Here is a 14,516-nt window from a genome sequence, read left to right on the forward strand (position 1 = left end):
GATATCATAAGTCATTTAAGATCAAGAATGGACTATCCGAAGATTCAGTTCTATTAGTTCAATCGAGTGGCCACCCAAGATGCAACACTACGCTTTATAAATAGTGACTTGTGGACAGCCCAGGTTTTGACTGTGGAGCACCTGACCAGACTCTGACCCTATCATAAAAATGTGCCCTATAAGCAAATACTGTGGATCAGCTGTCTACTTCGTAGAAGCCACACCTCACACTATTAAGTGGATACAAGATCTGGACATCAATATGTAGCCAACAACTAGTCTTATATGCTACATCATACTTTGTATTTGTTATGTGATACTTATTATGTCCTTTATGTTCTCTTATATGTGTTGCACACTTGCGTTCTTGTTTATTATTGTAGTTTATATATGTATATGTACTGGTGTCATGTGCCATATGATGATAAATTAAGGCCATGACTTAATGAGAATTTTGCCTAATATGGAGTTAAAGCACACCACTAACACAAACCATAACTGAGCAGGATGCCACTGTAACAAACAGTTATATACGAGGTGCATTCAAGTTCTAAGGCCTCAGATTTTTTTTTCTAATTAACTACTCACCCGGCAGCGGAGAAGGCTTCTTTAGGAGTCTGTTTTGACCACTGGAAAATCGCTGAGGCAATAGCAGCACAGCTGGTGAATGTGCGGCCACGGAGAGTGTCTTTGCACCTGTCACCATAGTACCCTTTGGAATGCAATGGGTAAGGATTATGCCCTCGCTGTCCCAGAACATGGACACCATCTTTTTTTCAGCACTGGCAGTTACACGAAACTTTTTTTGGTGGCGGTGAATCTGTGTGATTCCATTGAGCTGACTGGCGCTTTGTTTCTGGATTGAAAAATGGCATCCACGTCTCATCCATTGTCACAATCGACAAAAAGAAAGTCCCATTCATGCTATCGTTGCGTGTCGACATTGCTTGGCAACATGCCACACGGGCAGCCATGTGGTCGTCTGTCAGCATTCGTGGCACCCACCTGGATGACACTTTTCACATTTTCAGGTCGTCATGCAGGATTGTGTGCACAGAACCCACACAAATGCCAACTCTGGAGGTGATCTGTTCAACAGTCATTCGGCGATCCCCCACAACAATTCTCTCCACTTTCTCGATCATGTCGTCAGACCAGCTTGTGTGAGCCCGAGGTTGTTTCGGTTTGTTGTCACACGATGTTCTGCCTTCATTAAACTGTCGCACCCACGAACGCACTTTCGACACATCCATAACTCCATCACCACATGTATCCTCCAACTGTTGATGAATTTCAATTGGTTTCACACCACGCAAATTCAGAAAACAAATGATTGCACGCTGTTCAAGTAGGAAAACGTTGCCATTTTAAGTATTTAAAACAGTTCCCATTCTCGCCGCTGGCGGTAAAATTCCACCTGTCGTATGGTGCTGCCATCTCTGGGACGTATTGACAATGAACACAGCCTCATTTTACAACAATGCACATGTTTCTATCTCTTTCCAGTCTGGAGGAAAAAAATCAGAGGCCTTAGAACTTGAATGCACCTCGTAATATGGCAGAATTTGCTGAACAACACATTTCAGTGTTTGGCAGCCCAAAAATGAGTCACAGATAACATACTCATAACATTACATAAAGTTGATAACGAAAATATCTGGAGCACACCTGATGAAGGCATGAAACCTCTCAACCTACACACATTTTAGTTTTTTAGAAATGTGGCCCAAACATTTTAATGTAAGAAACAAACATATTGTTACAATTTTCTTCTGGAAGTTACAGTCTGGAGGAGCATTACTACAGTACTAGGAAACTGTGGGTGGAATATAATGGAGTCAGGAAAAACAATCCTTCAGCACATAGAGGAGGCTTTGAATATGCATATAAATAGAAACTGGAAAATCATATTACCTGACAAGGTGAACACGATTCCAGCATATTACAACAAGTGGATTGGTGCCATTACTCAAGCAAATAACAACTGTAGTGGCTGCTACGTTACTACACAAACAAAAATGGACCTAATTTCTTTACTTTATTGTTGCTCATGACAATGTCATACATATTGCATTTTGAAGAAAAACTCTGAAAGTTTTTTCCCCCCTACCAACGTTTGATATGCGAACCATGAGTGACTCTGCAATCATCAATATGGAACTGAATTCTTGACATACCCATCCCAGCATGGCATTGTCGACTGTGGCAGTCGCTTCCCATATTCTCTCCTGGAGCTCTGCTACATCATGTGGTAGAGGCAGTACATACACCAGATCTTTAATGTGTCCCCACAGAAAAAAAGTCACATGGAGTGAGATCTGGTGATTGGGGAAACCATTTCATGAAACAGCTGTCCTCTTCTGTAGCATGGCTGATCCATCGCCATGTTTGCGACTACCGCTGACTATTGGCAAATTACCAAACTATGCTGTGGCAGTATACACGAAGAAGAAGAAGAAAAAAAGCTTTTAAGGTTTCTCTTCAAAATGACATATGTATGATATCTGTACAGTGTTTGGTTCATGTGCAATAAATAATTGAAAGTATTCCCAGACTTTATGTACATACTGTATTCTTCCTACTCATACATAATATTAAACAAAAATCGTATAGACAACAATGTGCCATTTCGTTTTCTGCCTTGCTGCTGGTTTTAAAGGAAACAGGAACGTTGTATTTATCACTTATTGGCTCATGATTAGAATAATACTGTAGATGTGATGTTCAGTCATTTTGCTCAAACTACTGTCATTTTAATTTGTATGTTTTTGCATTGTGCATAGTTTTAAAGTCTTACGTTTCTTTTCTGTACAACATTTCTTCTCCTTCATATTTCACTCTTTGTAATGGACAATAAGTGAATCTAGTCTGTGGAAATAATGTATTAGGTCCACTCATACCTGGATGGGTTAAAAACGCTGAAGGAAGTCAAGAGCATACCCCTTCAGTAGTAATACTACACTCAGCAAAAAACTATGATGATCAAACCCACATTTGGGTGGATGTCTTGTTTTCTTTCACAATATTTCACATCCTGATGTGTGAATAGACTAGCAGCATAATTGTTTGAACATTTGTTGTTCCTTTTGTAATATAAATGATTGTGTTCTGATACACAAGTATTTTATCCCTAAATCTCCTGTACTTACAGTGATTACTGATGTTTAGGACTTACATATTAAATTTAAAAAAAAATTATCCAATTCATAAATATGTTTTTTTAATAACTTAAGTATGCAATATAGTCATTTATATTTTTAATCCAACATAACAAGAATTTAATACATATATAATATGCAAAATATCATTCAACATTATAGGTAACGATTCTCTACCATGTCATCAGTTATCATTAGAGAATGAGAGAGAGACCTACAGCACAATTTGTACCTTCTGTCTTACACATGTACATGGAATGGTGAGTTATCAATGAGATTCACATCATAATTTTTAGCATGAAATAATACTTGTAAAATTAACTAGGCTGCTTTTTGCTTTGAAAGCTCTACGGTACATCAATGTTGGTCATTTCCTTGGTGTGTTTGTGTGTAAAATTGCACTTGAGAGAGAGACTCATGTTCCTCACCTGTCAAATAAAGAAAATGGCCACAATCAGTTATACAAAAATTATCCGTTTATTTATATATTCATTTAATTTATAAATAAACAATACTGTTGATATGGTAAAAATATAGCTACACTTTCATAATAATTCATCTGAAATGACAATATTATTACTATTTATTCAAAGTATTCAATAATTAACAATCTATCTAAAGTAGTATCACATTGCCTGATTGTGTGTCTCTGTTAAAGGACTCCTATGAATTGATAAATAAAGCAAACAAAAACAAAGTACAATACTATCAATACATCTCTCCCCTCAGCACACTTTAATTCTTGTCCATATACAATCCAACACACAATATTTATCTAAATCTTACATTGGTTTCAATATATTATGAAAAAAATCAGAGAAACAGCAATAACTTGTAAAGTTATTAAGTTACGTCTAGCTTGAGTGCTTTATTGCCAAGGCAGCATTATGTAAATCTGCCACAAGCAAAATTGTGGCAGTGCAATCCATTTGTGACCACCAGTACAAAGGTGAGCAAATGGTTACACATTAATCTTTTTGTCGCTCAGATTGTGGTAACCATTTCTAAGTGCATGATCAACATCCAGAAGGATTAGCCAAGAGCTGCAAAGTGCACATATGACGAGTATTAGCTGATATCTGCTTAAAATAATAAGACAATGTTCCCACTCACTCAGTGGTTTGCCCTTGGTGAAGCCACCAGAAAAGTGACAAGTACTGGGCCCAAAGGGCTTCACGATTGTAGTTGTGTGTGAGGTGACGAGTGTGGCAGCAGTCGTAACTTTGTTTCTACCAAGCCAGGACCTGCTGCCATCAACGTAAAGTCAGAACAGAACTGAACTAAACTGTTGGACAGAGAGAGAGAGAGAGAGAGAGAGAGAGATTGATTTGGGTGATGGCATGGACTTGGATTTCTAGCCATGTGAAACTGTGACACTATAGGTTTTCTGAAATCGAAATGGCACCCTAAGAGGAGATTTTCTTCTTACTAGTCAGCAACATTTGAACACAAAGAGCTTCTCTCATGGAAAATATCTTCAACAGCAAACAATTCAGGACACGGAGTGGTTAGTTCAATTTCCTGACTTGCACCTAGTAGAGAATGTACGGGTCACTCTCAGAAAGTGTGTTACTGCTGAGAGTTCTCCTCCCATGACGTCAGCCATGCTGAAGTTAAATTTGCAGGCTGGCATCTACTTCCTGTAGAGATTACATAGACAACCATAAATAGTATTACACATTACTATATGAGCTTTACTGTGGCCAGGGGGTTTGAACTAAGTACTGGCACTACTTGTGCTATACGAAATGGATTCCAGATTTGAAGATAAACTATATATTGTGTGTCATAAACAAACTTGTTGGATACATTTCATTACATTTGATACTGGTATATAATTATGCTAGAAACTTCTGTTCACAAACAACAAAGGGCAGAAGATAACCTTGGTTCTCTTACACATTATGCAAGTAATGCACGGTTATTGGTTTGCTATCACATTTTCATTTTTGAATTACTGCTTATTCATAATTGTAACATATTCTTTCCATTGCTACAGTTTATTCCAGCAGATGGAATTATATTATTCCAAAACCAGTTGTAAACAATAAAATAGTTTTGGTTCAACTGTTGTGGTTTCCCTCATCTTTGAAAATAAGTACGTTAGTAATTATTTTTGTGATCTTTCCTTAATTTGTGGAAACAGTTTGTAATAGAATAATAATGAGGCCAGAAAACAGAGGCAACATAATAGCTAGGAACACACTACAATCCCATGGTATCCCAACACACTAAATAATGGAGCTCCATAACAGAAGGACTGGAGTGAAAACTTCCAATGGTCAGTTCAGTTTCAATGTACAATATTTTGGCCATGCCACATTGCTTATTATTTCCAGAATTCATAAGATCATCAGAATAGTCATATCAAAATACAAGAACATTTACTATGTAGTTATGGAATTAGAAAGTGACTTGCTCAATAGATGGCATGATCCATCTTTAGCCCAAGGGATGGCCTGGATATTTGTTTCTTATTACAGCCCATAAAAACATTGCACTATTAAAAACAACATGCCCCATACAAACAGCCTCCTCAAATAAACAAAAAAGTGCATTATGTAATTATATAATTCTATACACACATCTCTGGTTACTGTTAGTTTGAAAAGAATGGCAAAGCACAAACTACACAAGTACTTAGTGAACAATTAGATGATTATGTGTTTACTGTTAACATCATTAAATGTGTTACTGTCACTTCAATTTTTCTGGATTTTTCAGGCTATCATTAAGATTAGAATGACTTACAGAATAATTCACTCATAAAAAGTAAACTGATATCTGAAACAAATTAATTTATCCAAGAACCTGTTGGTCAACTCAGTTCCTCTTACCAGGTGTCTTTAATGTATTATAATATTTAGTGTTGACTTTATATATGGGACCTGTATTTTTTTCTACATTTTTAATTATGAATGACATTATATATTAAATAGAGTAAATCATAAATCTTTTTCCAGGGTCATTACAAGAACAAGGAATCAAAATGTGGAAAATGAATCAGTGGCGAACAGATACTTCCCAAGCAATGACATCAAATTTACTAAGCACACCACATACTCAATACAATTCCAGGATGTACTGCCACACTATTAACTATTGCTGCCAGCAATGTTTGCTGCTTTGATGTAAGGTTTGTAATGTTACACTTAGGATACTGAGGAGTAACTGTCAGGTGAAGTGGAACTACTTCCCCCATGTGGAGATGTCATGCTTCTAATAACTCTAATACATGTCACTTCCAGGTAAACTTAAAAGTAACACAACTGAATGATTGGCTTGAGATCTGTACATGTCAAAAATTAACAACTATATTTTAATTATATGCCCATCAGTAGCAACATATACTCAGGTCAAATCATACATATCTGTTTACACAGAGAGAGTACATAAGATTATGCTAAATCAGTTGTAGCATATTTTAAATTTAAAATTAATAGAATTCAACTCTACTATATGGTCTATAGACAGAGAAACACACTTAAATTACAGTGTTCATTTGTTACCAAGAACTGTAATAAGAGAAGCCAAAATCACCCTATGTATTTTTTTTTTACAGTATATGCTTGAAATCTGAGTATTAAATTGTAATAGAATAATAATATGAACACACTTATTATTATGAATAATAATTCACAATAATGCCAAATCTTTCTAACTCTCGTGTGTTATTCTCACTGAGAGGAGGAAGGTGGATAACACTTTTCTCCTTCCTTTTCCTGCACCCTCCCCCTCACAAATCCTTGTGTTTCTGTTGTTTTCCCTACAGCAGTTGTCCTCTTCCTCATGCAAAATTTGTTTCTCAAATGTAACATTTCACCAAGTGCCCTAATGTTAACTTAGTTTTATTGCAAATTCAAATCTCATTTACAGGTGATAATGGATGAAAAAATATCTCCCTAGTAAGTAAATGAAAATACAAAGCAATTCAAAACCATTTATGTAGAAGTATTCACAGTGCCACTACAATTATTTCAATGTTCACAAGCTTATATATTTTAGACACTTATTTCAAGAGGTAGGAATAACAACAATATTCTCACAGCACATTTGCCTTCGACAATACATTCCAGTTTGTAAGTTATAGGGAATGTGACAAATGAAACTTGTATCTCTCCCTTCAACACCAAGATGATGACATTCCAAGCCACGTGTGTGTGTGTGTGTGTGTGTGTGTGTGTGTGTGTGTGTGTGTGAGAGAGAGAGAGAGAGAGAGAGAGAGAGAGAGAGAGAGAGAGAGAGAGAGAAAGGGGGGAGCACACCCAATTTATGCAGGTTACACATCAGTGCATTACCCATTGGTAATATATAGTATGCAATGTTATTCTTTTGTATCAAAAGCATTAAATACACATAATTCCTTCAGCCTGTTATTTCCAATACTCAGCAATCCATACATGTGTGTATCCGCTATAAAGTGAGTGGATATCTTTCTTCATTCTATAGTTCAGATTCTAACCAGGATTTTCCACTGTCATACTGAAATGCTCACATGTTTTCTTCAGCTACTTTAAAATATTATTTGAATTACTAAGCTCTCCAAACAAGCTCTGTTTTGCACAGTCTTAAAAATTTGTGTACTTAGCATTCAAGCGTAATCATACATCCCTCCCAACCATAGAGTACGAACACCTTTATTCTACATTGGAACACATTACTTCTACAAAATATTTTATTCCTCTGGGTAGATTACCAATACCAAGTAGTTTCACTGCTACGTATTGCTTTATTTCTGAGCCAAAATTGTAGTCAACAAAAGGAAGGAGTTGATAATTTTACCTTCAAGTATTTTAATGCCAAAATTCTTCCTTGATATGAAATGCTGAAAATGTATTTCATTTCTTATGAGACTATAGTTAGTACATTCACATACCTACACAGTGTGAACTCTAAACACAGTTCCCAAGTCAAACCAACCCGTATAGAGCAATGTTCTGTGCCATACAAGTTTTTGCGTTTATGCACATTTGCCACTATGGCATTTATTTCAAACTGACGATGAGTGTGGAATGTTGTTATTGTGTGTGTCTACTACGAAAGCCATTACATATTAACTTAACAGACATATATTTGTATACACCAACACAGGGTGATTAAAAGAGCACGACAACTTGAAAATGGCACAGCACCAAAATCAGCTGATTATGATATAAATGACATTCATTGTACAACAGCCAAGGTGGAAAATGGGATTGTCTTTCAATAAATTTGTTGTGACATCCAATTTTTTTTTCAAAAAAGAAAAAAAAATTAATTCCCAAGTATTTTCTATGGTATAATGAATAGTTCTTGTCTAAATGAGAGGTTACCCAAAAACATTTCTCTGTATAGCTTAAATGAATGAATGTATACAAAATATTATTTAAATGTATCAACAAAAACTCTATGAAAGAAAACTTTATAGTTCTTATTATGAGACAAGTTCTGTAAATGGCATACTATCATTTCATTGGCTACCATATTTATCTCCATTATTTGAAAGTAATATGAAATAAATATTTATTTAAGGTACTGACAGTACATACAACTTCAAGAACCTCCACCACACAATTCTCAATGATTTGTCATACTTATTATTGTACATCCTCGGAACTGCTTAGTTTCACCTAAAATCAACATATACAGCTTTCTAAATGAATTTCATGTCATCACAGTCATTAAAGTAGGTCAAAGATAACAATAACAAAGCAACATTCCATTAAAATCAATTTACAAGCAATTACTTTCATAGTGTTGGTGCCCTTGCTTTCATTTACTACGTGCTTTCAGAAAAAAAATTGTTAAGCCTATTTACTTTCAGGAATCTGGATTTAGGGGAAAAAATACAAAACAATTTTAATGAACACAGCACTACTGAAGATGTGTAAAATATAATGAAAGAATTCTGAAGCAGTGCCAATAGCCTAACAGGCATATTTCTCATGAAGGGGTTTTATATATATTAAAAACAAAGAATCCAAGACTTACTAAGCGGGAAAGCGCCGGTAGACAGGCACAATAAAATACACACACACACACACAAAATTACAAGCTTTCGCAACCGGCGGTTGCTTCGTCAGGAAAGAGGGAAGGAAAAGGAAAGATGAAAGGATGTGGGTTTTAAGGGAGAGGGTAAGGAGTCATTCCAATCCCGGGAGCGGAAAGACTTACCTTAGGGGGAAAAAAAGGATAGGTATATACTCTCTCTCTCTCTCTCTCTCTCTCTCTCTCTCTCTCTCTCTCTCTATCACACACACACACACACACACACACACACACACACACACACACACACACACACACGAAGTTGTCTGCTTGTGTGTGTGTGTGTGTGTGTGTGTGTGTGTGTGTGTGTGTGTGTGGGCGCGCGCGAGTATATACCTATCCTTTTTTCCCCCCTAAAGTAAGTCTTTCCGCTCCCGGGATTGGAATGACTCCTTACCCTCTCCCTTAAAACCCACATCCTTTCATCTTTCCTTTTCTTTCCGTCTTTCCTGACGAAGCAACCGCCGGTTGCGAAAGCTTGTAATTTGTGTGTGTGTGTGTGTGTGTGTGTGTGTGTGTGTGTGTGTGTGTGTATTTTATTGTGCCTGTCACCTTTCCCACTTGTTAAGTCTTGGATTCTTTGTTTTTAATATATTTTTTCCCATGTGGAAGTTTCTTTCTATTTTATATAATATTTTGCTTTTATAAAAAAACCAAAAGTTTCAAATGCCAAAAATTATTTGATACATACACATTGTGATCCAGCATAGTATTTTTCTGCCCTCTTCTGGCTCTATGGCCATTTGGTTCCTTCTGCTGTGAAGACTAAGTCCAGGTTTTAAAGGCTTAATTATCACCAGATTATTATAACAGCTGTGACTAGCCTCCCAAGGTTCTCATTCACAGGGATGGGGGTTCACTTTGTCCAGCCATCCTGGTTTGAGTTTTCTATTGCTTCCCTACACCATTTCAGGCAAAAGTCAGAATGGTTCCTAAATCAAGACCACGGCTGACCACCTGTCCTATTCTTATATAGCAAACGTAAGTATTCTGTGTATGTCTATAGTCCGAACTATCTATTTTTATTGTACTATCTTGACAATTCCTATATCACTGTGAGATGATATTTGAATGAAATATATTAATAAATACATAAATAAATAATTATATTTGTGCATTTAATCTGCATAGGTCCTCAGTTGCTACAACACTGATATTTCAACAGTCAAAAGCAATTTCAATTGAATTCACACACATTTCATATGCATGTGATCCACAACTGAACTACCTGAATATAGTATCCAAGACTTCTGGCAATTACAAATATTTGGTCATAATTTCACAAAATTACAACATACTGATCTCTGACTATTTAACTCTGTTAATCACTGAAAGCAAGGGGAAACTACAGACGTAATTTTTCCCGAGGACATGCAGCTTTACTGTATGGTTAAATGATGATGGCGTCCTCTTGGGTAAAATATTCCGGAGGTAAAATAGTCCCCCATTCGGATCTTCGGGTGGGGACTACTCAAGAGGATGTCGTTATCAGGAGAAAGAAAGCTGGCATTCTACGGATTGGGAGTGTGGAATGTCAGATCCCTTAATCGGGCAGGTAGGTTAGAAAATTTAAAAAGGGAAATGGATAGTTTAAAGTTAGATGTAGTGGGAATTAGTGAAGTTATGTGGCAGGAGGAACAAGACTTTTGGTCAGGTGACTAAAGGGTTATAAACACAAAATCAAATACGGGTAATGCAGGTGTAGGTTTAATAATGAATAGAAAAATAGGAATGCGGGTAAGCTACTACAAACAGCATAGTGAACACATTATTGTGGCCAAGATAGACACGAAGCCCACGCCTACTACAGTAGTACAAGTTTATATGCCAACTAGCTCTGCAGATGACGAAGAAATTGAAGAAATGTGTGATGAAATAAAAGAAATTATTCAGGTAGTGAAGAGAGACGAAAATTTAATAGTCATGGGTGACTGGAATTCGTCAGTAGGAAAAGGGAGAAAAGGAAACGTAGTCCAACTGAAGCCAACATCCATGCACGTGTTTCTTGAGGCCGCCCAAGATGTGAAAATCACACGGCCAAGGCCAGGCTGTACGGAGGATGTTGCAGTGCTTCCCAGTCAAATCATGAAGTGTAGCCTCTGTCCGAATGTTAGTGTGCAGGTGGGCATTATCGTACAACAGGATGATTCAGTCTGGTACCATTCAAGAACATTTTGTCTTTATGGCATGTCGCAGTTTCTGCAAATTGTCTTCATAGCACTGCGCATTGACTGTGGTTTCATGGTTGAGGAACTTGACAAACAGAGAGCCCCTGCAATCAAAGGAGGTCATCATGATCTTCAGAACACCTTTGGATTTATTCTGCAGGGAGATCTGGAATGTTTCCACTGTTGGCTTTGCCAATTGCCATTGGCTCAAAATAGTGGCACCACGTTTTGACACCTGACAATATAGGACAGAAATGCATGTATTTACTTGTGGTACCACAGCAGATGACTCAGAATTGACACCATTCTGACCATCTTTTGTCCCTCTGTCATGTGATGTGGCACCCACTGCACATAAATTTTGCAGTAAAGCTAATAGTCTTTGATGGGGGCAGGCATGAAGCCATAGCTAAGGCTGACCCGCACAAGAATTTCATACTCCATGATTCATCACTGTCCCGGGATAAGGCCACCAATTCGCCCCATTACATTAGGTTAATGGCTCAACAGATCTGTCCCAGGTGCAGATCATCTTACAGTGCTGTGCGCCTTTCCCAGAATCCCTTCTGCCAGTCGTACCCACACACCACAGAGTTATTATCCAATGATGTCCCATGTGTGCTCAGTTGGAGATAGATCTGGTGATCGAAAGAAAGGAAGCAGGACAGTCGCAAACTGATGTGGCCCGACAGCTTGATGTGAATCATTCTGTTGTTTCTCGGATGTGGCGACAGTGTATACAGACCAAAACTGTATCCTGAAGACCAGGCCAGAGCTGACCAGGAGTGACTTCAGAAGAAAGGACTGTTATTTGGCTGTAAGGGCACAACAGTACCACCTTAGTACTGCACAGCAACTGGCATGTGAGCTCGCAGCTTACACTGGATGTGTCGTATTGAGGCAACCGGTGTGCAGAAGGCTTCAGCAGAGTGGCCTTTATTGTCAGAGACCTGCTGTACGTCTACCTCTGATGCATCTTCACAGAAGGGAACGTACAGAGAGGAGTCATCAACATGCCACCTGGGCGGTCGAACAGTGGTCCAATGTTGTTTTTACAGATGAGTCCCGATTAAGTCTAGAGAGTGATTCTCAATGGATTCGCTCTCTGGAGTGAATGTGGAACACTATTTCCAGACCCAAACATTGTGGAAAGAGTGATATTGAGGAGGACCCCTAATGGTGTAGGCAGGGATTATGTTGACCACTCTAACCCCTCTTCATGAAATTTTATGGGTGAATTGGAAAGATTTAACTGCTGTAAGGTATTGCGATGAGATCTTGGGACCTCACGTGCATTTGCTGAGGAGAGATGTAGACCCAGACTTTGTACTGATGGACGATAATGCTCGACCTCATAGAACATGGGTGGTTGGTGTTTTCTTGGAAATGGAAGATATTGCACACATGGCTTGACCTGCTTGCCTACCTGATTTGAATCCCATAGATCACGTCTGGGACGCACTAGGGAGATGGCTTGCATGACGTCAGCATCCAACAATCGCTCTTCACAAATGCGAACAGCTCTGCAGGAAGAATGGATGTTATTGCCTCAACATGAGACTGATGACATGATTCACAGCATGTCCAGTCGCTGTCAGGCCTGTGTTAATGCCACATGTGGTCACACCCCATAATGAGCACATTAACAAGTTGGTAGAATGTGTGTGCAAATTCCTTATGTCGGAAAAAATTTGAACATATTTGTCTACTGTCATGTATGTGCAGTTGTTTACGTTCTGTATTCTTATCGCAAAATTTACATTTGTTGTTTTAATTATGGACACCAGTGTGTGTCACAACAACAGTCTTCATCGAGCAGTGCCATCACGTTGAGGAAATGGAAAAGGAAAGAGTCCTGAATGTGGTCCCTATGATGAAGACCTTGGTTCTCTCATGCAGGCAGATTGCAAGAGAAGAGAAACAGCAGTCGAGTGATAGCTTTCATAGCAACAGCTCATCAGAGTACTGAGAATTGACACAGCTTCTTATAAAATGTTAAATTTCATCAGTTTTCTTTAGCATCAACTTCTGTATTTTGTGTGTGTTTGTGTATTTATCAGGCACAGTTCCACCCTTTCGCACAGAACCGCTGTCTGCACAATACCAGGCATTTCTTTTGTGCTTCAAGAGCCACTTGTGGTAGTTAGATTCCTGAGTCAAGTGGTACCTCTCATTGTAGCAACAGCTCATCAGAGTACTGTGAGTTGACACAGCTTCTCATAAGAAGTCAGTTATTTTAAATTTCGTCACTGTTCTTCAGTATCAACTCCTATAATTCCTGTGTGTCAATGTATTTATCAGCCTGTCTTTAGTATGGATATCGACTGTGATTGCTGTGTTCAGATGCAAGCAGAGTTGGTGACCCTTCGTTCACAGCTCCAGGTGGTAATGGCTTTGGTCACACAGCTTGAGGCTGTCGCCAATGGGCGTCACTGTATGGGGCCAGAAGGGGTGATTGGAGGGAAGTAAAGCATGACCCATGTGTCTCCCGGTTGGTCCACTACTGTGGCCAACTCGCGTACTGCCCATACTGAGGTTGATCCCTCTCAAGTGCAATGTCATTCCCAGGTGTAGCTGGCAGTGACAGACTTTCCAAAGCACCAATCGGAGGGCCTCCCTGGTTCATCTGATGAACAGGTTTCAGGCACTGTTTGTGACTTACGAAGTCCTTGAGCCAGATGTAGTCACTGACCATGGTCCAGAGGAATCCTCTTGGCCTGCAAGGTCTGGGCATTCACTGGGGGGGTGCGATTACTAGTAGTTGGGAGCACTAATGTTAGGTGTATAATGGGGGCCCTTAAGGATATGTCTGCAAAGGATGGGAAGGAATCCAGTGTGCACTATGTGTGCACATCAGGAGGAGTCATCCCATATGTGGAATAGGAGCTTCTGGATGCCATGAAGAGTGCAGGATGCAGCCACCTGCTGATGATGGCTCATGTTGGTACTAACAATGTGTGTTGCTTTGGATCAGAAGAAATTCTCTCTGGTTTCAGGTAGCTAACTGAAGTAGTTATCAATACTGCCAGTCTTTCTTACGAGATGAAGGTAGAGCTCACCATGTGTAACATCGTCGACAGAACTGACTGTGGTCCTTCAGTACAGAGTTGAGTGGAGGGTACGAATCAGAGGCTCAGATTCCTTGACTTGTCCATAGGGTGGT

General features: G+C 38.7%; 2 protein-coding genes across 8 annotated transcripts in view; one reads left to right on the forward strand and one right to left on the reverse strand.

The window, feature by feature from the left end:
* The window catches only part of LOC126298729 (transcription factor 15-like), a 74,860-nt gene extending 68,048 nt beyond the window's left edge, over positions 1–6,812 (forward strand). The window contains exons 3-4 of the mRNA XM_049990168.1: positions 3,321–3,418; positions 6,122–6,812. Coding sequence (XP_049846125.1) covers positions 3,321–3,418; positions 6,122–6,160 — 137 coding nt within the window. The 3' untranslated portion in view covers positions 6,161–6,812. The remainder of the gene's footprint in view (positions 1–3,320; positions 3,419–6,121) is intronic.
* Positions 3,246–14,516, reverse strand: part of LOC126298727 (syndetin) — a 144,418-nt gene continuing 133,147 nt past the window's right edge. For 6 of the 7 annotated variants that reach the window (XR_007552660.1, XR_007552661.1, XR_007552659.1 and 3 more), the window contains one exon: positions 3,414–3,586. The gene's annotated coding sequence lies outside the window, so the exon portion shown is untranslated. Of the gene's footprint in view, positions 3,587–14,516 lie in introns of all 7 variants that reach the window. The other variant, XM_049990166.1, reaches the window with a different exon arrangement.

Source organism: Schistocerca gregaria, chromosome X, assembly GCF_023897955.1.
Source record: "Schistocerca gregaria isolate iqSchGreg1 chromosome X, iqSchGreg1.2, whole genome shotgun sequence".
Lineage (NCBI taxonomy): Eukaryota > Metazoa > Arthropoda > Insecta > Orthoptera > Acrididae > Schistocerca > Schistocerca gregaria.